Raw genomic sequence first — 27,050 nt, 5'->3', positions numbered from 1 at the left:
TATTTTAACACATTTTATATTATATGGTATATTCTTTGTGCATCTCCTCAAAATCTTTTGGAAAACCCCAGAATTATCTACCTCCATCTATATTACATCTGTATCTTCATCTATATATTCATCTACAACTTCTCTACCTCCTTTTATACTTCATTTCTAGTGCCATGTGTGTCTCATCTATACCTCTATCTATGCCTTTATCCACATCTATAATTATGAGTGAGACAGGATAGTCCAACTCTGTCTTTATAATTTCAGTTGTGTGTTTTAAACCTACATTTGAATATGAAAGGATAATTAGAAAGCTTTTAACATAAAGGCAGCTCCCATCTGCTCTTCAACCTCCACTGTGTTTCATGAGAAAGCCTCACATTGAAAGATGTACTAATAGGCCTGTGATATAGAACCCCAAACTTAAAAAGTTCTAAACCATCAAGATATCCCATTCATCATTTTATTTTTTGGAAAGGATATAAAAAATGAAATGTCAGAGCTATAATGTCAGGACCGTTTAAAATGTCAAGTGCTTGTTGTTGCATAGCCTGGCTGTCTGCTGTTCTGATCAAACCTCCAACTGGCATAATAATTGCACATGATGCATTGCATTTTCATTCACAACTGGACCCAGATTTATAACAAATCAGATAGAAGCATTCTCATTGCCCGGCCTGGAATTTTCTTCTTTTACTCCATAGCTTAAGACTTTGCCTTTGGAACAGAACATTATTACTGATTCAAGATAGCATTTGGGGAAAGAAATAAGAAAGAATGGTAGAAGAAAAGTTTCTCAATAGACCAGAACTCAATCATTTATAATATATAGATGCAACAAGAGTCAAAATACAGTAAATACATTTACTGAATTCATGTTTCATCTAAGAATGCTAAACTGTGGGGAAAGTTGCCCAAATAATCTAATTCTATTTCAAGATGCAGACTAATTTAGGTCTGCAAGGAAACATACGTGTGAGCTCTATTTTGAACTGATAGATGTGCAGACAGTCCTTCAGTTTAATCACCATGTTCTAATCTGCACAGAGAGCACTAATGCGTAAACAGAAAAGCAACAAAGCTTCTGTTTTGTATCTTTATGGAAGTCTCTGTGGAACTTAAGCTGAGTGATGTATTCATAAACTGATACCAATTTTAATAAAAACCTGAAATCAATAGTGTGTACATGGGGAAAATTTAATTTCTTCTCAACTAAAAACTGGAAAAAGCATTCTCAAAGCCACTTCATTTTCACCTTCCCTAGAGCAGCCTTGTCAGGTGATTTGGAGGAAGCCGCCTCCTGTGTCTGGCTGCTTCCCATTGCGAATCAGTTTCAGTACACTGGAAAAGTCAAAGCTCTTGGAAACAATCTTCAGAAGATCCTGATCTTTTTTCGTGCCATCGATAAATTCTTCTAAAGTCAATTCTCCTAGAAAATAATAAATGAACAATTAACTGAGAGGCTTTGTTCATACCACTCACCGGCATATATAATATATTCTGATATTCTTTCATTTCAACCAGACTCTTTGAATATTCATGATTCAAATAGAAAAGCATTAAATGTTAGGGTTGCTAGTGAAAATAAAGATGATGAATACAATTTATTTTTTATGTTGAGTTGAGAATGTCAGGTAATGCACCTGGGTTCACATATACATTCACATATCTACACAGTATGGATTATTTGACTTTTGATCTTAAAGATATAACCAAATCAGAGGAGTGTAAAGATGGCCGCTTTTTTAAGATCAGGAGGAAAATGATTGCTTGCAAGGCTGTTTTTAATATTCTTCTCCCTGAGGAAAAAATTCCAGACTGTCCAAAGCTGTGAAGAAGATTAAACATTTATTCATTCCACATATAATTAATGGTCATTAGTTCTCCTCTCTTTTTCTGATTTTTGATTCCTAATTTTATCACTTTGTCTTAAGCCTTAAGACTATGCTGGCCAGTCCAGTGCTATAAAACACCTTATACCTATGTATACTGGCTGCCATGTTTTTCCACTACTTTTATCCTACAAAGCAACTTTTTAACATTGGTGGGTACGGTGCATGGAGTGGGGTTCTCTGTTGACTTAAATAATTTGTATTGTAATTATCAGTGTATTCAAGTTGAGGGGTACAGATGCAATTGCTGATCTGAAAGAGATTGTACTGATTAGGGTTTGTGGCTGGGTGGAAGGCCAAAGACAAGTCAAGTACATTCAGGAACTAGAGAATGTGCACCTAGGGCAGAAACTGAAATCAAGTGTTATACTGTACTTGTACAGCATAACTTGTACTTGTACTTGTACTTTTTAATGGATAAAGACAAATGTCTAAAATGCCACCATAGTGATTCAAATATAAATAAGCATATTGCTTTCACTGGCAAAATACTAAAATACAGTTTTTAGAGTAATCTTTACTCCTTATGTTTTTGTGTTAAAGAAATCTGTGCAAAACACCCAACTAATAGCAGGTAGGAATAGAATTCCCTATGTCTCCCAGGAAAAATGCAATTCTACAACTATGGAAAAACCAAAGTGATATACAGAAAACTGAAAATGAAAAGGAGTGGTAAGCATGTGTACGGGTCACACAGACACAGATATAGTGGGGCAGGGGGACCATAAATAACAAAAAGATAATTGTTCTTTGCAAAGGGAAATCACAGCTGCTAAATTTTCAACCCAAAAGATTTTTCAAATTTCTAGGGGCTCAGAATGACTGAAAGAGAAGTAGAAGTGGAGTTGGGAGATCTGAAGTTGGTTTTGACCACTAAGTTGTAACACTTCTCCATTATTGCTGCTGGCCGTGAAAGAAGCTGTATCTGCAGGCGCTGGGTATAGTTGCCATGTTGATGGAAAAGCAATGCAGTTTACTGACGTGGAAAAGAGAGAAAGGAGGGAAATATTTTTAATTGAGTTATAATTGACATATAACATTTATTATAAGTTTAAGGCATAGAACATAATGATTTGATATATATCTGTATGAAACATTACCACGATAAGTTTAGTTAACATCCATTACCTCGCAGTCAACAATTCTTTTTCTTACGATAAGATCTATGCTCTTCTCAGTTTAAAAGATGAGAATCTTCACTGTTGTTTTTTCACTTTCTTCAAAATACCTCGAACTACACATAATTTTTAATTTAATTTTTTCATGGTACCTAACCACTTGCCATAAAATTTTTTCTCTTTTCCAAATTAAGCCAAATTTTACCTATAGTAACTTACAATGTTTATTATTTATGTCTAAAGTATTTATTTTGAAATTTTCCTCACTCTCTTCCCTGTAGCACTTAGCATTTATTCACTTATTTATCAAAGATTTATTAAACCCTAGTGTAATTGCCATTTTCTTCACCACACTGCTACCGCGGGTACAGCTGACTACAGGGCTGTGAATGTGGGAGGTGCTGAGAAAACACAGACAAGTGAATCGCTTTCCTTTATCTGATATTCTTAAACATTGCTTCCTAATTCTTTTCAATTGGCCTGTGGATTCAGGCTCAAAGAAATTAAAAAGTTGGTTTCTGAATCTCCCTAGAAAGGATCACCTGTGCAGAGCCAAAAGTTTTCCATGAAAAAATTCTACGAGCAAAGAGCCAGAGCCGGTGATTGAGCTGCAGATCACGGGACTCAGAGGACGTGAAATGATTTTTGGGTTTTCATTATTTTGTTTTATATTTAAAGACACATTTCGATTTTTGTAGGGCATAATTCAGAAATTACACAATTTTATTTTTTATATGTTGAAATATACAGATACACATAATTTACCAATAGTATTTAGCATTGTTTGTTGTGTTGGTAGACACGTTCTCTACTCCTGGAGGTCAGAGTTACGGGTGTTCTTCCATCACTCACCACCAATTTCAGCAGTTTCATGGACAGCTATCCATGAATTTTTTTTTAATCCTGTTTTTGCAATCTGGCTATCTTGTTGATATTCCTGAATCATGATTTCTTCTCCTTAACATCTTAAGTATCTTTTATAACAAAACAAAAAATCACCACTCCTTACTTCCCTCAAAAAAAACCAAAAAGCCAAATTTTACTGTGTATGCCCACATTAGCATATTCGCTCTATAGTTTTTTTTTTTTTTTTTTTTTTTTTTTTAAAGAAACCAGCCTGTGTAAAGAAAAAAATATTTTCCAATTCTTTCTAATTCTTTTAAATAAGAATTTTATGAAATATTGTGGCAAGACTGGGAAATTAGCAAAGATGGGAATGAGGGTCTCAGGAGACGAGAATGACCAGATTTTCAAAGGAGGATGCTGAAGAAGATTTTCAAGGAGACAAATTTGTATTCCTTAGCAAGGTGGCACTAGAGGCGTTTAGCAGCATTTTATAGCAGTTTTAAGTGCAGCAGTTTCTTTTCTTATATGTGGAAACTCGATTCCTTCTTATCTCCTGATAGTTCCCAGTTTCCCAGTTTGGTTCACTGTGGCTTTTGTGGCTTTCCGGAATGTTCCAGTCTAAAATACTTCTTTCTGGTTATTCACTCAGTGTCTTCTTTTATGTTTTGTCTCTGTTTTCTTTCATTCTAAATATCTGCTCAATAAACATCCTCTTTCATTTCCCCTTTGGCCTCTTGTCTCTTTCCACTTTTGTGATTTATCATTATGAGCCACTTAAGTCTTCTTCGTCTCCATGCTATTTGGCACTATGTTAAACTTGCCTGGGCACTTTCGGCACTTAATGTTGTGAACGGCATCTATAAATCTTCCTAAATCATGTCAAGAACGACTCCTGAGCATCTCATAGTGGAATGTGAATAGCTATTCTGTCCGTAGGAAGTCTGCTGAATTCCATGCTCAATCAATTATCCTGACTTGTCTCGCTGTCCTCTCTGTTTTCATTCTTCAATAATATTGAATGTTGAGCTTCAATTTTCTGTCTTTGTGCTTCTCTTCCAGCTCTCCTTCCTGGATGCTTTCATGCATAATATAAGAATAAAACTAACTTGTTGAATTATAACAATAATATATGCTCAGGGTATAATTCAACTATAGAAAGATGTCATGAAAAAAAGAATCCCCCTTTAATCTCTTTCTGGACTCTCAGTTTCACTTTCCATTGCTAATCAGTCCATGTTTATATTTTTATGAAATTTACAATGCATATGCATACATATGTTAGTTTCCGAAATAGTCTCCTAGATGTCTTTCTTCCTACCAGTAGTATTGAATACCGTGCTTTTTTCTTCTTTATTTCTTCCTTTGCTTTCCATATGACATCTTATCAGACATTCATTCATTACAATTATTTATAGAGTACCTACTATGTGCCAGGAAGGATGAGAGCACAGGAAATACCAAAGTACGTAAAATAGAAATAGTTCTTGTCCTCATAGAGCTTATAGCTCTTCATCTTTTTATTTTCTAATTATTAATTCTATATCTCTTTTTCTATTAATCTAACTTTGATTTGCTAGCTACCATGATAATTATGTACAGAAGACTTCATAGCAGTTGTGTATTTTTTTGCACCATTAGATTTGATGTTGGCCATTGTTTTGCAAAAAACAAAATGCAGTCAAATTGGGGTTTTCACATATGTTCCTGAAGTTTTCTTGGTTATATCTCAGTGTGTTGTGATCTTCTTTATCTTTGGTTTCAATATTCACTGGATTATCAGATACCAATGATGTGTTTGCTTTTCATTTTGAGAAATCAAAAATTATATATGTTGGCACATAGTCAACATGATTCTGGCATATTTAATTTCTACGAACACTGATGTTTTGATAACAATGATAATAAAAATTTTAAAATCATATATGAGGTCTATATACTTAGGCTTATACAAATAAGAAGAGATATTCTCCTCTGTGGTGCTTTCTCTTTATATGTGAATGAAATACTTTATTCTCCTCTGTCAAATACTGGCAAAATCCTTTTACACTTATGCAAATATCAACCTTCTACGTCTTCATTACTTTCTCTTTCTTGTCCTCTGGTGCACTGAGTTATCTTTGTCCAACAGTACAAATTTAGTATCTCCTCTTTTTAAAATTTTATTAAATTTATTGGGGTAATGTTGGTTAATAAGATTATATAAATTTCAAGTGTACAATTCTATAATACATCATTGTATTATACTGTATATTGCATTCTGCATTTACCACCCAAAGTCAGTTTCCTTCTGTCACCATATATTTGACCCCCTTTACAAATTTCTACCTTCTACCTTCTACATGGAATGACTCAACTGTCTCTTGACGAGATGGTATATCAACCTGCAATAATTTCCATATAAAAGCAAATTCTATGTTTTAGCTCTGCATATGCATTTTCCAAGAAACAGTGGTTTATTGTTATTTCAAAATGCAGCTAGTTTATTTGATATGTTCATTTTGTAAAATCAGTGAGATTTTTTTATATATGTGTGTATATATATATATATATATATATATATATATATATATATATATATATATCTTTAAATACAAGTTTTATCAGAGGAAATAATTTGTGTGATTAGTTCTATAAGCTATTCCAGAAAACATAATGCATTTTCTCTCTTTAGACATATTCTTCTAGGTCAAAGAGCCTATTTTCCTAACTGCAGGTCACCGCAGTGATCACCTGAGCACAACACCTCACTCCCCCAGATCTATATCCATTTTCAACCCAGCTGTTTCTATTTCTAGGCCTCTTCCAACCATATTCCCCTTTGGTTGCTTATGTTGTGTTCTTAAGGAATCTGCTTAAATAGTAAACAAAGTGTCCTGAATTATTTTCTTGCTTTCTGGGACACATTGTCTGTCCCCTTAAACTAATAGAAACTAAGCCTCTTTTTAAAGATAGCACAATCCTCATACTTCTCCATGAAAGGTCGCCTTTTTTATTCCCCTATTCTCAGCACCAGAAGCAGGATCTATAGATATTTTAAAGCATACTTGACCTGCCTGTTTGAAATTCACTGTATACTAAGTCTTAAACATTTGTGATGTCCCATCTATTTCCAGAATACTCATCTTTTGATCAATGATTTCAGCCCCCTGGGCTGAGTTGGTTTATTCTTTCTACTTTACTCCTGCAGCATCTCTAAGATTAAAAATTGAAACGAAGTGGAAGAAAACTTACAGCATTTTTCCTGTTTGATGATTGCCATTTTTGGTTGCATCTTGGTGTGTTGCGACCTTTATCTTTGGTTTCAACATTCACTGGATCATCAGACTCTAATTAAGGTTTCATTAGACTCATAAACCTTCTATTCTCCATTTTTCTGGACCTTTTCTGGCTTAACTTGTCTTCCTTATCAACACTGGTTAGTCTGAACCTGTTCTTTGCAAGCTTCCACATAAACTGACTTATTTTAATTTTGATCCACATAGACCCAAACATGAGTGATTACACCAAATGGCTTTGATATTGGTAAAGTTGCTTTTCTAAAACTTATACTCTCGTCCAGTTAGTTGGCTCGTTCATAATGGCGATTTAATTTGACCTCTCTCCCAGCCTCCTTGTCATCCCATCATGCCAGACTGAGCCTCCGCTTTCAACTAGTGCAAACTGCCACACTCAACTTAGGTCTCTATTGCTCTCTAGTGTTCACTATAAGAAGTGACTCATTGTAGGCAGGTAGATTCTGTGGTAAAAGTTACCGTGGAATGATGACTCCATAGTTGGAGTCCCAATGCCTCATATCCATTCTTTTTCAAAAATCTCTTATTAATATTACACAATTCCAAACTTTTTACACAATTCCAAACTTTCAATTTTTCAAGAACCATTCCTAGATATGCTGCCTCAGTCTCAAATCAATATGCTCACCTACCAGTTTACTGAGATTAAAGCCATTGGTATAAATACTCCCCCTTTTTTGAAATATCTGTGTTTTCCCTTTCCACTCCATCTTTGAAGAAGAAGCACACTTTCTTTGATCCGGAGAGGAAACCAGATTTTAGGGTAGAAAGGAAAAACAAAGAAATGAGCAGAAAGAGTAAAAATGTAGAAAAGGTAGAAAGAGCAGAAATGGAGACAAGTATGGACAACACTTTCCAGAATTGTGTAATCAAAGGGAAAGAAAAAAATCTGATAGGAGAAGATAGCATAATTGAAGGAAGGATTTCTTCACTAGGGAAAACCAACGGTTATTCATAAGTTGATGAGAAACCTCTAGTAGAAAGGAAATAATAACCATAAAATGTCCCAGAGCAAACGGCAGAGGATCCTTCATCTCAGCTTCTCTTACTTTCCTTTTTCTGTTATCTCCCTTTACTCTTCCTCATATATCTCAAAGTGCAAGCATCATGTGTTGAATATAAACATGGTCAATGAATATTTACTCAATTGCGTGGCATTAACTGGAAAACACTGAGCTGGTGAAACTATGAAGCTGAAATGATGCCACAGCTAGGGTTCAGTTGAAATTTCATGCTTTTATCTAAATGGCACTCCCCCCACCACAACTACCATCTAGTTTGTAAGAAAAGTGAGCCTGAGGAGAGTAGCTGCCTTACCATCATGGTTTATATCAATCTTATGAAACACCAAGCTGGTGAATTCTTCAGGACTCAGAGTTTGCTGGCCATTGAGAGTTTGTACAGTCTGCAAAGAGAAATTAAATCAGAGAGTTCAATTTTGCTGCAAGTAAATACATTTTTGTGACATTTCTACCCCAATGTGACAGAATTTTGTGATGTGTTCATGTCAGTTTTGCTATCCAACATGTTATAGTTGTAAAAAAATAAATAAAAAGATTGTATGTCAGTTCTGAGTAATGGGGCTTGGAAATTAAATTAACTGAATACAGTCTGAGGTTTAATCCATTCAACATATTAGGTCACAGAAGATACTAAGAGCCCGCTGGACAAACAGTGGTAGTGGTCACTGTCATAAGAATTTCAGACTCAAAACAGACAATGTTTTCAATTTTAGACCAATTATCTTTGATCTTATGGATGAATTAAAAACTACGTTCTGTAAGCAACCAATGCTTTCTCTCTGGGTTCTGACATGGGCACCTCTGGTTCTTTTTACCCTTTTGCAGAATGATCTGCTAGAAAGACAAGAATGTATGCCTCGGAAAGACATCGAACTTCTCTCACACCCTGCTGGCATCTTTTCATTGTATAAGCTGTCAGGTGACCCAGGGAAAATTACATTTTCAGATTTTCTAGAGGGAAGATTTCACTACTGTCTTCCCTCCGCCCTGTGATTAAATTAAATGACCCATATTTGACATAGAAACTTAACAATAAAATGAAAGAGACACAGAGAAAGAATTAGTCACCTGGGAATTTGAATATATCTATCTTGATTGAATATCAAAGAATCTTTAGAAAAACTGCTGGCAACATATTTCAATTAGAGGGCATGATCTTAAATATGACTATCTCTATTGCTGCTTCCCAAGCATTACTAATTCTGAATCCATTACATTTATTAGATGAAAATGTTAGAGTTTCTCAATGTCTTGGCAGAGGCCCCAAAGCCTAGAAAATTTGGCTAGCCAGCTAGTATTCTCACATTCTAAAGTGATACTAGACTGTATGTATAAGTCATAATAAACAATTATGAAATTTCTAGGATTTGTCCATTAGCCATCTCCTGGTAATATAAGTATGAGTGAAGGATTGAGTAAAAAGTTGATGAGGCTTAAAAAGGGGTAATATTTTTGGAGGATGTTGTCAGTGTGTCCTATGTCTTCCTGCTTCTTCTTATAGGAGAAGCATGGTGGGGAGATGGGCAAGGAGGTGAGGTTTGTTTCCTTGTTTCCTTCCTCATTTATCATATGCTCTTTCTCCTGAATTTTGCTAAGACCTTCTCTGACCACTTTCTAAGTGGGAGCAGGAAGGGGTAGGAGAGAAAAGGGAAGCAAGAGAGCTCTGACTTGGCAGATACTGTCGTGGTTATCAAGTTTCATGGCTCTCTGGATGGCAGATGCTTAAAGTCCACTCTTTTTCTGAGGACAGCACCCCCCGCCCCATCTCCTTTTCATTATTGAGACTCTCTCTCCTGCAATTCTCTAAACATAAATCATGCATTTTGATTTCGCCTTATCCTTTGAGGCTCCATATTTGGGTTTCTCACAATTGACATTTTGGATCATACAATTCTTTCTTGTTTAGAATTATCCCGTGCACTGTTGAATGTTTAGCAGCAACCCTAGTCTCTAAACAGCAGATAGTGCTAGCACCACATCCTCCCCAACTTCCCGGACATTGTCAAGTGTCCCCAGGGGGAAGAGGAGAACAAAATTGCTCCTGGTTGAGAACCATTCTCTAGCTCCATCTTCAGCTTTCTTCTTCTAAGGTTCCTTTACTTCTCCAAGTAGTTCAGCTTGGACAAGATCCAAGATGACTCTATGACAGCTTCTTCTCACAGTGGCCCTTATGTGATCCACTGAAAAACCCAAGCTTCCTTCATCCCAACAAATTTTAGGAATGCAGATACTTCTTAAACTTTATCCCTCTACTGCTTCAGATTTCTCCCCAAACTGTGTTTCCCAAACTGTAGAGTACATCCACATCCCAGTGGTCTCCCTAAATCCCCACACTATTGACTTGAGGACTCTTACCCAAGAAATCTTTTCCTATAATCCTTCTCAAAAACCCTCCTCTTGACCATTTTATACCCTTGAAGTGAGATTAAGATATAACTACTTCCTTTCTAAATTCTGTCTATAATCTAGTACTTACTTCAGATCTCTTAATACCTGGGCTGAATTCTGTTTTAACATTCCGTTACCATGTGTTGAGAGAACTTACATTATATAATATGTGTTATTCTTTACCCTGCTGTTTCTCTTTCACTTGCCATAATATAGAAAGTATGTTTGTAGATCACTAATTTTTTTAAAATTATATATTCCATTGCATTAATTTATTTAAAATTTTCGTTTTTAGTTTGCTTTTTATTTTTACTGTCTTAAGTGAGTTTGTGATGTAAATCGTAGAATTTCTATCTTAATAACATTAATATTTGTTCTTCCTGAACTAAAATAAATAATATTGACTTTAAAATAAAGATAAAATTTTAGTTTCTTGATGCAGACTACTAAATTTCCAAGAATGTTGTATACATTTATACTTTCTCCACAGTGTGTAATGTGGCTCTCCTTAAAGTGCCCTTGCCAGAAATATCTTATTGTTCTTAATCTTTATTAATTTAATTGATGAAAAACAGCATCCAATTATCCAATAATTTCTGCTCTGCCCTTTTATTATTTCAGTTTCCTTATTTCCTTTTTATCCTCTTTCTAAACACTTTAAGGAAAAACTAAATTAGCTACTTAATATCTCTTTCCTTGACTCACTAAGTTAAACATTTTTAACTAATGAAAATCTGTGTACATTTTCCCATAATATTTAGACAAAATCACTTTTATCCTTTTGCTCTTCCTAATTCTTTTGAGAGTCTGATGAACCTCTCTCTACTCCCAAAAATGGATAACACACAGGCAAAATTTTGCCCTCAATTTCAAAGGCCTCTAGAATTCCTAAAGGCCATAGACCTACAGATCCCAGGATAAGAACCTCTGCTCTGATATTGCTTCAGAGGCATCCCTTAATATTTACATACTGTATTACACATTTGATGTTTTAAAAATAAATTTGAACATATTTATTTTAAAAGATATTTTCAAATTTACATGAGGTTAAGCACTCTCTACAGAATATTCTAGATTCCCAATTTTGTGTTGCAACCTGTAGTATGGATGCACAAATTTTGAATTTAATGCTTATAAAGTTTGACTACAAAGTGCTTCTTAGTACTTTTTTTGGTGAATGATCTATGTAAGATTAAAGGGAAGCAATATTAGTATTATCATACTTTTGAATTCTTTCCATATGTTGATAACACTACATTTGCTAAATAGTTTTAATTTTAACAGTTTTGTCCATTTGTTGAGGCATTTCATTATAAGTGTGGTTCTACCCATTTATTTTTTCTTGTATTTTTGCTAATATTTCTACTATGTATTATGTTTGTAACTCAGCTTCTTCATTTCTAAGTGAAAGAATTCAGACCAGATCATTTCTAAGACATCTGATTCTAACTCTGATTCTGTTACAAGTTCAACGTATTGCATTTATAATGTTTATTTTACTTCATATCTTCATTTAGGTATAGTGTCCCACTTAATCATCTTTTACTCTGAAATTAATTTTATCTCATATAATGATAATAACTATCTCTACTCCATTGGCAGATATTAAACTTTAGAGATAGACAGATTCTGAGACCCCCGAGCTATCAGAAATACTTTAGTCAGGCTTCCAGAAAGAATAGTCATCAGGTACCTTTATTCTTAGTCCACGTCTCTTGTTATATAAACTATCCTGTATTTTCGTTGCTCACTGAGGCAGAGAAAAAAGATTTAGAACATCGTGTTTATTTCATTTTTTTTATCACAATACCTGCTAAATTTGTAAACTTCAGAGTGGACTGCATCAACAAAAAAACGTCGATTTGCATTTGTACCCTCAGTAACCAATAAGAGTGAAATTTATATTGTTTCCACAATTCCAAATTTATGTCCCCAAAATAGTCAACCACATAGCTGTCACCAGCTCTATAAGGAAGGAGAATTGAATTAACTATATAATGTCCTATAGAGGACATTTTATGACTTCACTTACCATGAAGATGTTCAGTAGTTCCTTTTCGTCTATAGAACCATTTCCATCAGCATCATACAGCTTAAAATACCACTTTAATTTTTGCTCCATTTTTCCCCGTACAACTAGATTTACAGCAGCAATAAACTCTAAAAAGTCAATAAATCCATCCTACGGAAAGCAAGGTGGAAAGAGAAATAAGTAATTAAGAAAAACAATTGTTTTACTCATTGTTTATGAGTAGAACCTTTGGTAAATTTAATACAATCCACAAGATTTTAGCATAGAACTTTTCCCTAGGGCTTCATTAAAAAAACAAACAAACACATTGGTAATATGTATAGAAACAAGTAACTTTAAATATATAGGTAAGTGCTTTTTAGAGAAAATATCTACTTACTATGGCAAAAAAAAAAAAAAAGTTTCTGAAATGCCATGATGGAAGGCTGAGTCCTCACCACTGAACACCCTACAGTGGTTGTCTTCTCCTCAATATTTTCAGGTTTTGCCATCCACTCATGGAGAAGACCGGGTACTAATTTTTAATAGAAGGAAAACATATCAAATAGTTTAATTCTGTACTCCTTTTGAGATAAACTGGTTGATCTTTTTGGACTGTTAAATTCCAGGATTCCTTTTAAGTGCATAATTTTCAGCATGAATCAATATTTGTGAACCTCTTCTATAAAGATTTTGTCTTATTAGTCAGTTTTAGAAAAGGGTTACATGCTTAGGTAGTTCTCATTCTGTTTTAAATTGGTAGAGCATTCTCATTTGAAACAGAAACCGTCTGTGTCATTCTTGATAATCATACACTTTAAACTGTGTTCAGCCAGATGCTCAACTATCTTAAGATAGTTGTGTGACTTTTCCCATGAGTCCAGATACCGATGGTAGTATATCCAGCCCAAGACATGCTTTCAGCTGCATTCTCTTTGGAATATTTAGGATGTCTAATCCTAATTACAAAATAAGATATGACACAAATTACCTTTTTCTTTTGGAAATAAAGGGCTTTAGACTTATTGCTCTATGAAATGACATGTGTTTGCCTTGAGTCTCAAGCATTTATGTCTAGTTCCACCAAGTCTATGAGAAAAACAACTGAGAAATCACCAGTGGTTCTGGATGTGAAACAAAGCCTGTTTGGCTGGTCAATGCCTCTTTTTTTTAAAGATGACTACAACACCTCCGATATTGAAAGCCAATGTGTTAATCACTATCTATAACTTTGTCTTCAAAATGTATTACATTTATTAATTTGCTGCGTTGTGGATGTTTCACCTCTATAGTATAGAATATATATTTAAAAATTATTTCACTTTTTAAAATTCACATTTAAAAATTAATTTGAGCATTAGAGTTTTTACATTTTATAATTTAGGCATCTCTACCCCATCAACAACTTTAATACTTCTTATGAGATAAGACTTCTGCTAACAGATGGGAGTCTGAATGAATGAGTCTTCTAAAGGAAGTTTGCTCAAGTATATAAAATGTATAGTGATTTTTACTTTTACTCCATCTGCCTTTCCCATTGCTCATTAATACCATCTTATTAATCCCTATCAGGGATAAGGGAAATATGTTATCACAGAGTTGAAATTTATTTAAGATGACATCAAGATATTATATCTCCAGATATGACAAGACATGACCACTATTTTTCAGAAACAGGACTGGCAGGTGTATAAGATATAACCTGGGTGGACAGTATCCAACCAGGGACACATCTGCTCCTAGGTCTTCCTCTTGTATCTCTAGGGCTGACCAATCAATACAACTGTTACCTGAGTAATTACTAAGCCTGTTCACTAAAAGGTCAGAGAAGCATCCTCCTGGCAAAGACTAAGCTGGCTTGTTATAAAGTTGATTCTCCAGTGTTCACATAAAAACCTGATATTTTGTGATGGTTTGTTTCACTTTATGAGTCCCGCTTCAGTGATCACAATTTTCTGTGTCACCTGCATGATAAATGACAACAGGCTAGATTGAACAATGTTTCCTTTAAAATATTTGGTACTTTACAATTAGGCACAGTGGATGGGTGATCCTAACAACTTCCAATCCAGGCTCTGAAAGCTCTGGGAAAACCCTACCTGGAGATGAGCGTTAGTATTTTCATTGCGTGGTTTTAAAATGAACGGCCTGGTTAATCTATGGCCAAGTTGACTGTAGGCGAGAAAACTTTTCTACTTAGACAAGCGCAGCCTCTTCAAAAGCTCCCTTAAGCAAAATATTTTCTGTTTTCAACATTTTGTTATGTATCCAAGCAAATTACTTCTTACAATCCACGACCAACTTTTCCTTCCAATTCTCTTTCCGTTAAGATTTTGTAGAAATTTGCGTTGGTGAGCTGACCCCAGTAAAGGTAATTAAATAGCTTGTGTTAGTGTCGGAGAAGGTTTTAGGTAAATGCTTATGCAGCAAATCAGAAAAACAAAAAACAAAAAACATGTCTTCAATTAATCTATAGATTTCAAGGATGGGAGTAGGGAATAAGAGTCACAGAGATGATGAGGAGATGTCCCTGAAAATATGACTAGAAAAAATGCAATAGAAAATTTCCAAAATCTTTGGGGAGAGCCGAAGGAACACCAGGTTCAGAGTTTTGTAGCTGAGCTACAGGAGTTCCTGTGCACACAGGACTGTCTGGAGATGTCAGACACCCATTGGCCTTGAACCAGGCTAGAGTTCATAAACTCCCTGCATCAGAATCATGTGGGAACAACAAAATATGCAGATTTCTAGACCCCAATCCAAAACAATAGCATCAAAACTACTTTTTAAATGCTCAGCAGGTAAGTCTTATGTATCCCAAAATTTGGGAACCACGGACTGAAGCTGTTTTTCTTCTCCATGTCTTTCTTTGTAGGCAATATAATCATCTAGCCATCTCTCCAAGTGGTCATTGAATTATGACTTATTTTTACAAGAATTTATGTACCCTTATAAGACTAATTAGAAAAATTATGACCCACATGGTTCAGTCTCAGAATAATGGCATTTTCACAGGAATACAGTCCAACAATCAAAAATTAATTTCAAAATAACAGCAAGCCTTTACTTTCATTTCTGGAATAAAGACGAGTTACACAAAATTTATGGATTTCTTTATAACATGCCCTTCCTCTCCCATCTGCTCTTTCATATACACTCTGCTGCTCAATCTTCAGCAATCTCCATTGCCAGTTTCTTCACTGCCAGCTCTAGCACGAGAACACTTCACCCTCTTACTCCACCAATTTTTCTCATAATTCTGCATCACAAAATCCTGAAATATTAATTTGGCAATAGCAGAATCCTCCTTAGAAGTTTAGGAAAGGGTGCAAATTGAGTGCACACAAAGGCATTCTAGTGAGCCTCAGGAAAGAAGAGTTTGGGAGCATGTATACAAAAATAATTTTAATCTCAACATGTTTACATCCTATTCTGAGGATAGAGTGACTTATAGGGAAGAGTTAAATGGGGGTCAAGATGTGGAATCATGATGGTTCCTTGGGCTCCTAAGAGAGTTTGGCTTCATTAATATGTTATAAATCATTTTGTAGGGAGTGTGGTTAGAACAAGAGAGAGAAAAAACAACGTATGGAGACTTCAAATTTAAGCTTTCTCATGGTCTCTAAAATGTATGAAAACTGTAAAGCATGCTTTTTACATCTATAAAGAAAATATACATATATGGGTGCTTCTCTTTCTACCACTAAAGAGAGAACCTTAGAAATCTAATATAATAAAAAAATAAGAAAAGCAAGATCCTATGTACTTCTCTCCAACAAAGAGGTGGAATATGTGGTCTCCAGGCAATAAAGCTTATATTCATATGAAAATATTTATTTTATTATTTATTACTAAGTATAAGAACTACTATTTATATATATTAAAAAAAAAAAAAAAAAAAAAAACCATGTTCCAAGCACTGCACAAGTCGCTTTTCATGCATTATCTTTAATTCTAACAGTAACCTTACAGGTAGCATTATTATTATTTTACAGAGAAAAAAACGATTGTCAGAGAAGTTAAATACACTAGTTAAAGTAATAAAACTAGAATGTGGGAGAATCCAGGATTTAAACACTGTCAGCCTTACTCTAAGACCTTTATTCTTTGTACCACAAAATATTGCCCTCATAACTGATTAACAGTTGAATTCTTTTTCTGGAGGAGGTGTTGGTAGACTCGAATAGATGGAACATATTCGATGCTGTATGTTGTTCTGGATTCCTACATGTGAACTATTTGGCAATGTCACAGTTGCATAGCGTAAGGTAATGAGGAGTGTCTGAGATACTGCACCTAGGAGCTTGTGCTCCCTTCATACCTGGTGCTGCTCAAATTAAGCTGGCCTGTCTGCTCTAAGCTGCTTAGCCTCAGGGAGACTTGTGAGCCCAGAGGGCTTCTGGGGCCACCACTTCCAGGCCCTCCCTCACCCTGCCCACATCGCCATCTGGCTCAGCAGGATAGAAGTTGTTCATTCTTCTTGTGCCCTCTCCTGCTCCCCGCTGTCTTTGATGAACATTTCTTCTGTCCATTTTGGAATTCTCAGTCTCTCTCTCCCTGACCATGGGTTTAGCCTCCAGCACCCCATAAACAGCAACCTTTCCCTACTTATAGTTTTCCCTGAAAACTTACTCAGTTGCCCCTCCAGGACCTGAAGAATTTATATATTGGTCCTGCCTTCATTGATCCTGTTTTTTGTCTTCATGCATGCTTCTGGCTAGGAATCTCTAGCCTTCTTTTGCTGTGCGGTTGTTCTTGCTTTGGATCAGCATTTCTTCCACTTCAGGGCTTCGCCCGACATTACAGCCCTGACAAATCCCTCTATTCTCCTCACCTTGTAAAATCCCTGGCTAAAATATCACTGTAGATATCATCCAGTATGCTCAAAATGGTCCTGCCATCACTCTCTCTCTGTTTGCCTGAGTGATCCTGAGAAACAGAGATATTTGCTTTGAGATTTTGTCCCACTAATGGAGCCACAAGTTTATAAACTGGGTAATGTCATTAGGGGAACTTGCTTTCATTTTACTGATTCAAATTATAAAATTTCAGCTCTGGAAGCAGTCCTTCATTTTAAATTAGAAGTAATAATTATAATAATAATGATGATGACAATGACAGCTGTTGGTATTGATAGAATACTTGCTACACATATAGTGTCAGGCATTGTAGTTTACACATATGAGCTCATTTAGCCCTAACAAGGCCCTACACAGTATTGACCAAGAAGCACATCATTCTGGGTTCTCATAACACCAAGATCATGGAAATAAAAATGATTATTACAATACCTCGTTATAGAACCTCATTTGTTCTAGTATACCCTCTTATTCAGGAAAACAAATAATCCAAATCCAACAAAAATCCAACAAACTATAGTCCCGGATTCAAACGATTTCCTTCCATCGAATTAACTTTCTGCTACTTTTCACAGAATCACTATCTGTGAAAAATTCAAGAATTGTCACAGCCCTTAACTCGAGGACATTTAGATGTTTTCATTTTTTTACACATGACACTTTTCGCTGACATTTTACCAACTGTGGTGGGCCAGTAGCAACATAAGAAATGAAATGTCTGCTTGAAAATCATTACTCAGATGATAAGAAGTAAGGAAAGCTGGTATCAGTACACTATAAGATTGATCAACAATTGTCAGTTAAATGTAATTTGCATTTTAAGTACTACAAAGAAAGTAGGCAATATCAGAGTCACCTCTATCATGTCAAATACATGTGAATACTTTTTAAATACTTTTGTGAATGTTCAAAATATGTGAGGAAAACGTTATATTCAGCTCACACGACCTAGCCCATTGTCACCTCCAGACACATATTAACAAAAGACACAGACAATCGGCCGTGTAATTGCTGGAACGTCCTGAGGAAACACTCCCCTCTGTCAGATGAGAAATATACAGCTGGCTTGGTAAATTGGTTCTATAATGTGATCTTTATGCAGATCAGACACGGTTGTTCTTGACTTAACTATGACTGTAGAAAATTTGAGGGTTCTGGGACATAGGGCTTCTCATAATATTTACCAGACAGGCTCTTGACTATTAATAGATTTCCTGAATATTAGAAGCCCTGACCATCTGACCCCAGAATGCAGCCAGTTCAGTTGGAGTCCAACCCACTGAGAATTAAGAGCCAGTCTCATGTGCATTTGGGGAAGCCAGATAATTGTCTGAGCTTGACCACTTCTAAATGAGCTAACTATGGAAGATCCACCAGGGACTATGGCATTGGCAGCCTTTTGCAAGGAACTTCCTCAGGGAACCAACGTGGGTCTCCTGTTATAAGCACCTGTTTCCCTAAACGATTATTGTAAGATAAGATAAAATCCAGCCTTACTGAACTTAGTCAGCCCATCTCCAGGAGTGTTTTATTTCCTATGAAAGAGCCTGGATCCTTGTTTTAATAAATAGAAATGAATACAGGATGCCAAAACTTGCAGAATAGATGGTGGAATGTATAATACAAGTAATACAACATGTATTACTTGCTTTGAGTCCGTGTTTCTTTTCTATGACTGTAACTAAAAGAACACTCAGAGGAACTGCTTCTGAATTAATAGTATTGAACCCAGAATCCCCTTTTCATATGTATCCATGGTACACAGCTCTTCAGTGGCATAAATGAGCCTATAACGTCGTTTTCTGCCACTTTGAGGTCTCTCTGGCATAACAGCAGTGCTCATACCAGCTGCACGTTTAAACCACATAGAAGCGTAAAACAAACAAAACAAAACATTGCTGATTCAGTTGTACTGAGGTGGGGTCCCAGCCACCGGTATTTTTAATAATACCCACAGGTCTTTCTAATGTGTAGCCAGAACAGAGAAGTACAATTCCAACAGATTTTGTTAAAATATATGAGTTACAACAACTTAAGTTGAAATGTATGTCAGCAGGCACAGTTGATGTTTTTAACAGGTAAAATTCCGTCAGAGGCTCAGCAAAAGTGTTGATAATCAATGGTATATATGGAAATGCTTTGTAAATGATAAAGCGCTAAACAAATATGAGATGTTTTATTATCACCGGCAAATGCTTTCTGAGAGCTTCTATGCATGTGCTTGTGAAGTTAGGAGTCTTGGTCTTTACCCTGAAGAGTTTGCAGCCTAATGGTTTACAATCTAAGAGATGGTCATTTGTTTCCAGCACATGTGTCTGACGACTAGCAGCAGTAATTGTGGTCACCTTGTAGGCTGGACAGCCCAGTACAGTGGTATAGACTGCAGAGCAGCCAGGGGGGTTAATGAGCAGCAGCAATTATGACACGAGTTAAAAGCCAGGTTGCCTGCTCCAATTTTTAAGGGCTCTTACACAAAGGGAAGCTAAAGAACCAGATAACCAAAGGTCACTTCTGAATTTCAAGTAGAATTGAAGCTCCTATGCAGATGTCCTGATTAGATTAAAATGATAGTCAAAACTCTAAGATGATTCACATTTAAGTAATTTTATTCTGTGATGGGGAACCATTGCAAGGGGCCAATATTTTCTCAAACAGTACAAATGAATGTCTAAGGCACTCAGATCAATTAAAGATGAGAAACAGTGGGAAAGCAATTCCTGCCCCTGTAGGCACACTCTTTCATTTGGAAATATAATTTGAGCTTGGTAAAAAGTAGAGTTAATCTTTACTGTTATCAAACCTGTGGGGACAGAGGTCAGAGTCATCTGCATTTTACAGATAAACATAACATCCCTATATGGGCTGTATTGCACATTTTTTTTAACATTTTCTCCTATATTATTTTACATGAGCTCAGTGAAATGTAGGCAGGATACTTCTTGTCTCTGTTTTAGAGCTGAAGGCTTTGACACAGAAATGTTGTGAGCCTTGTCCAAGATTACACACAGCAATAGGGTCAGAGCTGGGACAGAAGCTGTGCAAATCTTACTCTTCCTGAGGTGCCTCCTCAGGAAGATCCCCATGATGGCCTGTGATTCATGTTATAGAGAGATTCACTGAAGGGCTCATTTAAAAATAGCGAGTTTGGGGGTTGATACCCAGAAGGGGGATTGCTGAGTCATATGGTAATTGTATACTTGAAACCTATATAATTTTATTAGCCAATGTCACCCCAATAAATTTAATAAAAAGTAAGTAAACAAAAATAAAAATAGCAAGAACTTCTGATACATTAAAGCTAAGATCTGATTTGTGAACATATTTATAAGTAAACTAATCACATATATTGTAGCCATCACATATTAAATCCCACAGCTTACCACTTATCCTCATTTTTCTTTCTGTAACAGCTTAATCACCCATATTTCTAAGAATTCACTCACCATTCCTTCACTCTTGATTCCCAGGATTTGTCTGAGGCTGATAATTTAAATAACCTGAGAACTTGCTTTGGCTGTTTTGCTTTATCCTAGTGTTTATATATATGTATCCTAGTTCTGACAACTGTTTTTCTGCCTTAAACCTTTTATGGTATGAGTTCCAAAGCTATAAATTCAGAGATCTAAGAGTCTTACAAGAGGCAAATCTTCTGACAAGTGTTTTAGATCCATTCTCCACTGCCCCTGACACCGCCTCCATGCCTTCTGCTCCAACAATCAGGCATTTATTACCCCATTTCTCCCCGTTAGGAATGGCCTCATCCCCACCTTCCCACATGTACATATCTGACAAATGATAATTCTTTTGCTCCAGTTTAAGAGTTGACAATGGCATTCTGTTTAGATAAAACTCAGATGCCTAGATGTGACCCCGAGGGCGATACATTTACCTTCGCACCCATTACAGGAGCAGGAACATTGACCAGGAGCCAGAGGGACTGAACACTGACTTTCTGCTCTGAGATTCCCCAGGCAAGTCACAACTAGCATCTCAGTGCTCTAAATGCCTCATTTCTCAGAATAAATGCCATCTCAACAACAGGCTGGTTATCTGTATGGAGCAAAAGATACAGGTGAGCTGCCTGGAGTGTGTGGTCTCCAGTTATGTTCTAGCAGTAACCCTCTGCCTTAGCTAAGTCCCCACATAACCTTTCTCCTATCTCATACTTTAATTTGAGCTTTTTTGTTGTTATAGTTGTTGTTGCTGAAATTCTCAACTTCTTTGCAAAAGGTGGAACACCATAGCAGTTTAGAGCGTAGTCCTTGGAGCCAGACTGCCAGCATTCCAATTCTGCTATGTAGTTTTAGGTAAGTTAGTTAACCTGTCTGTGCCTCCATTTCTTCATCTGTAAAATGGGAACGATAAAAAATAGTACCTACTCTTATGTTATTGTTGTGAGGATTCTGTGAGATAATAATCATAAAGTCCTTAAAACAATGACTAGTAAAGAGTCAGTAAATGTTAGCTTTTATTAGTAATAATTCGAGTTCTTCACTTTATTCAAGATCCCCAATGCCTCATGAATATCTCCAGAAAGCCTTTATTCACTAACTCTACAACTGGGTTGTTGTTTTATCTTCTGATCCCAGTAAATATACCTTGAATAGCACAGTCTTGCTATAGTGTGTTATATCATATAGCTTATTTTATTCTTTGGGAATTTAATCTTGACATAACTTTTATCTTCAAGCAAACTGTAAACTCTTTGGGGGTACAAAAAGTGACATCTTCTACCTACCTATTCACTCCCATCCACACACCCCTCCAAAATGTGAATGTGATTTTTCTACCAATACTCACCCTTCTGGGATGGGATTGAAGAGGTCCCCTGGTCCTTCCATCTAGCCTGTTAGGAAGAGTCTGGGCCATCAGTAACATTACTGGACAAGATTTAAAAGTATCCCTATAACATCTGAGACCTGTTTGGAACCTTGAAACTAGGGAGTTAGTACAATGCTTTGCCCTGTAATTCTTTGATTATTTATGACCTTTTATTTTTTGAGGATGCATTTGCCACCCCACTAGATCGTAAACTCCTTTGAGGACAGGGACCAATTCATTTTTGTGCCTACCTTCCTTCCACCATGCCTCTAGGTGCTCAATAAATATTTGTAAGTGCAGTGGGATAACAACATGGTGTATTAGGGATATGACTTTGCTCCTGGTAATCCCCTCTATCATCTAGCCTTTCCATATTCAATAAAGACATTCATTGCCTGAGAGATAAATCATTGTGGCAGAAAAGCAGAAATCAAATGTTCATTCTTAACACTTGAGTTTCAATAGTTTAAGACATCTAGGATTCAGAGCATAAAATTTATGCCATAAACAAAAGATTTGGGAGAATACATAATTAGAGCCAATTTCTCTAGTTTATCTTGGCTACTCTCAAACTAGATAAATATTCTACAGGCTTGGGAGATGTGGAATAGGGGAGGAAGAGAAAGTGGTAAGATACCGGGAGATAGAGAGGAGGCGGAGGGAAAAGGCTTTGTCTTGTGAGGTCAAGAGTGGCTGGAGGGGTGGGTGATAAAAACGCCAGGTAGGGCGGGCAGGTGTAAGAGCAGAAGCACTGACTTGGCAGAAACTCACCAAGTTCCCCTGAACCTAACATAGCTTGGGAGGAAAGGCTGTAAGTAGTATCAGGTCAAACAATCCTGAGCTAGCCTCTGAGTCTTCTGTGCCTAGGAGAAAAGAATCCAGACCTAGCCATGCAGAGACGGCAGCCTTCTAAGTGAAGTAGGAGATGAGGAGTGATGCTGTCTCAGCAGATACCAGTGTGAATAGATGCTTCTCTGATCTTTATTAATACCTTGAAATTTAGATGCACCCATAGGGTGCATCTGGAAAGTGGAGGGAGAATGCTCCTTCATAAAATGGGGACTGGAAACAAATTAACTTCATTATGGAAAATTAAAGTTAAATTTCTTCAATGCCTAAATATGTGAACTGAAATTCTTACCAGCTACAAAAGTAAAAAAAAAAAAAAAAAGAAGAAGATAAATTTTAAAATGTCCCTTAAGATAATCACTCCAGTTGGGCACTAAGTACGAATTTAGAAAATGCAGTGGCCCTCCTTGGTATAAATATGGGAGGTGGTGGGGGAATGGAGAGAAGGAGAGAGGAATAGAAAGAAAAGTGCATATGTAAAAGTGAGGGTACTAAATTTGTCACTTCTCTCGTTATTTTATTTAATTACTCAGTAAATACTTGTTTAATATCAACTTTATGCCACTGTGCGAGGTTTCTGATCTGGAGAAGCAAGTAGAATTTGAAGGGGTTGGTGAATTCTTCATTATTTCTGCATTATTGTTTCATGAGGATGCATTCATGCACTATTTGCACTTAAAAAAAAAAAAAAAAGAAAGGAGGCATGAAGAAAGGCAAACTGAAAATCTAATGTGAAGAAAGCAGTGTGGCTGGAGTGCAAAGAAATAGCCATGCTAGGACTTCCTTCATCACCGGGCTTTGACTAGACTCCAGTCAGTTCAATGTCATGTACTCCATATACATAGAGCCCAGAGTACAGGTTCATGCTTCGTCCAAGAAGTAGAGTCCAGGGAAATGGGCCTTTTGCTTCAATCTCCAGGAGAAGCATTTGGATGCTTAGATGAGAACGGTGCAATGCCTGTCCACTTTCACTGCCTTTTAGGAACCAATAGCCAGCAATTACCTAAATTTCCACAATGTTTCTTATTTTCGGAGTATGTCTAGTAGCCCAGAACCAGCTCTAATGCTCACCGGCTTTTCAGCAGCCTCATTAGGTAATGACTCACTTTCCCTAGCAAATCAATGGCATAAATGTCAATGGAGGGAGTGGTTACGGAACTATTAACATGATGATGGCACTGGTCAGTCCTTAGAACCCACCTAACTTCAAGGCCCACCATCTTATCCTATGTAGGTTTAATACTGATCACAAGAGCCACACACTTTTGTCGTGCTGTACTTTCCAATGGAGACTGCATGTTTTGATGAGATTACTTGCTACTAAGTTTGAGCTAGCTTAGGCCCTCAGCTGTCAAGTCAGTAGGATTTCCATAATGGAGGCAATGAAGTTGTAAAAACTAAGGAATCTGTGTTGTCCCTTGCACAGACACAGATCTTAATTTTGAGGAGAGCAGTTTCTATCCCTGACTTCACCTACAAAGATTTGCTAATATTTTTAGTTATCATCTTTTTTCACATCTTCTTTGTGTTATAATAAAAAAAAATTTTTAATCAGTTTTCATTTATCATGTACATCCTACATGTATATAGTTGCAATTAAACTAAAGGCTTATAATTTAAAACTTTGAAATTTTTGGTTATTTTTTCTAGCCTTTATTTACATGCTTGTAATTGCAATGCTTATTTTGCTTATGTCTTTATTTATCAATTTTAGACAGTATCTATTTACTTCCTATTACAGGAAATGGCAAATATTTAGTTCTGTGACCATCATACACATCACAGTGGTGTGCTGGAGCCTATTCTACCCGCTGGTGTAAGCTGATTGTTAAATTTCCAGAAATTTTGCAAGCCAAGTATTAAATGGTTGCTAGCCTGAAATTGGCCACAGTGGGAACATTTTTACCAAGGAAATCAGCAAATGTTACCAGGGGTCCCTCCGCCCCTGCCAGAGAACTAGCACGACATTGTTCTTCCTGAATACTCCCACAGTTGTGGGTTAATCTAAAATTCAAGAGTTTTATTTTAATGACTCTGATAAATTTTGTTCTCTGCTTAGCCTATTGGTATACCAAAATCATTGACTTTCTTATTTCACATAGAATTAACAATTGCTTTGTTATCAGGCTAATGTCTCCTGAACCTAATGGACAATCTGTGAAAAATGAGACAACCAGTAATTATGTGCTTATGAAGTATTCTTGGCAAACAAATGAATCTGAGTGTATTTGAGCTTCTATACCTAAAAACCAATTTGTGGATAATATGAAGAATAGAAAGCAAGTTAATGACACAACAAGAAAGCAATCAACTAAATCTAGAGTACAGGATATTCTATAGAACCAATGATTCACTTTCCTTAGCAATCAGTGATATATAAATAGGGGGAAGAAGGTAGTTAGGAAACTATTGTAGAAATAAAACAGACTTAAGGGTCATAACCACCGATACCCATTTATGAAGCTTGTTTGAATTTAAACTCAAATCAAAACAAAACAAAAAAAGTATGCTTGAAACAACCTGGAAATTTTGCCCATAGACTGACTGGGTACTACATGCCATTAGGAATTATTGTCACTTTCTGAAGTAGAATATGGTCAATAATATTGTAATAAGTTTGCACAGTGACAGATGACTACTAGACTTACTGTGGTGACCACATTCATTATAAGGTATATAAATGTCAAATCACTATATTGTACACCTGAAACTAATATAATATTGTGTATTAACTATACTTAAATGAGAAGAGAAATTGTACTTTGAAAATAAGAAAAAAGGTAGTTATTTTCACCTTTGTTATGTATGATAATGACATAGTAGTTATATTTCAAAGGAGTCCTTATTGTTATAGATGAATAATGAAGTATTTGCAGGTAAGATCATACAATGTTTGTTTTATTCTTTTTAAAAAACAGGAAAAAATGTAAGAAGACAGATGAAACAAAAGTAAAAAAATTTTGATAATTGTTGAAGATGGATGATGGGTCAATAAGAGTTATTATTCTCTACTTTTGTATATGTGTAAATTTTCATAATAAAAAAATTTTAAGTTGCTTCATTTTAAATTTCAATAGTTTTCCTGTACTTAGCCATCAGATTGGTTAAATATCAATTAATAGTTTTTGAAATCTTCAAATATATATCACTTCTCGGCCTTTTGGCTAAGATCAAATGAAATCCTGAAATATAGTAGATAATCCATCAGTAATCTTTTCAGGTTTTCCTCCCAAACCCCCCTTCTTCCTTTCCCATGTGGATCAGCAGCTCATGGGGCTTTCTGCATAGCTATTGGTCTGGACTTTCCTTCTCTGTGATCCTACATTGACCATATCTGTTTTCCTACATTGGACTCTCTCTGTCCCTCTTTGTTGACAGATTCCCTCTTTTTAGTGCAGCACCTGGTTGATACTTTCCTTTCAGGATTTAGGAGGCTTTTCTCCATTTGCTTATACTTCTAGTCTCCTGTTAGAAGCTCGAGGTTATTTTGATTTCTATTTTGACCTTTTTTTGGAAGATTTTAGGATTTTCTCTTTATTCCTGTTGTTACAAAATTTCTCATCACATGCTGTAGATTGATCTTTTTCTATTTATTGCGTTGGGCCCTTGTGGAATGTGTCTGATGGGATATTTTTCTGGTTTGTTTTGTTATAATCTTACATTTTTTTCTGGGCTATTTTTCTATGACTCTTATTCATAGACTATTAGACCTATTAATCCCAATTTAAGAATCTTACTTGGAGAGATTCTGTGTGGAAGGAAATGGAAGTCAGGGCATGTCGGGAAAGATGTCTGACTGACATGCTAGTCTGACCCAGGAGAAGAAGAGCGCGAGAGAAGATTGGACAAACATGTCCTAGACACTCCTGAAACCTATGGTTTGGAAAAGCTGCAAGGGAATCCTTGAGCCAAAATCAGCTGGCAAAGGAGTCCTCTGTCTCTTAGAAATGAACTGGCCTG

The 27,050-nt window shown here is 36.1% G+C and overlaps 1 protein-coding gene across 1 annotated transcript in view; it reads right to left on the bottom strand.

The window, feature by feature from the left end:
* Positions 1 to 1,265: 1,265 nt before the first annotated feature.
* GUCA1C (guanylate cyclase activator 1C) overlaps positions 1,266 to 27,050 on the bottom strand; it is a 30,573-nt gene continuing 4,788 nt past the window's right edge. The window contains exons 2-4 of the mRNA XM_011382435.1: positions 12,583 to 12,732; positions 8,458 to 8,545; positions 1,266 to 1,420 (exon numbers count right to left, since the gene is read on the bottom strand). Coding sequence (XP_011380737.1) covers positions 1,266 to 1,420; positions 8,458 to 8,545; positions 12,583 to 12,732 — 393 coding nt within the window. The remainder of the gene's footprint in view (positions 1,421 to 8,457; positions 8,546 to 12,582; positions 12,733 to 27,050) is intronic.

Source organism: Pteropus vampyrus, unplaced genomic scaffold (genome assembly GCF_000151845.1).
Source record: "Pteropus vampyrus isolate Shadow unplaced genomic scaffold, Pvam_2.0 Scaffold1, whole genome shotgun sequence".
In the NCBI taxonomy this organism is placed as follows: Eukaryota; Metazoa; Chordata; class Mammalia; order Chiroptera; family Pteropodidae; genus Pteropus; species Pteropus vampyrus.
This window is presented reverse-complemented; position numbering and strand designations above follow the sequence as displayed.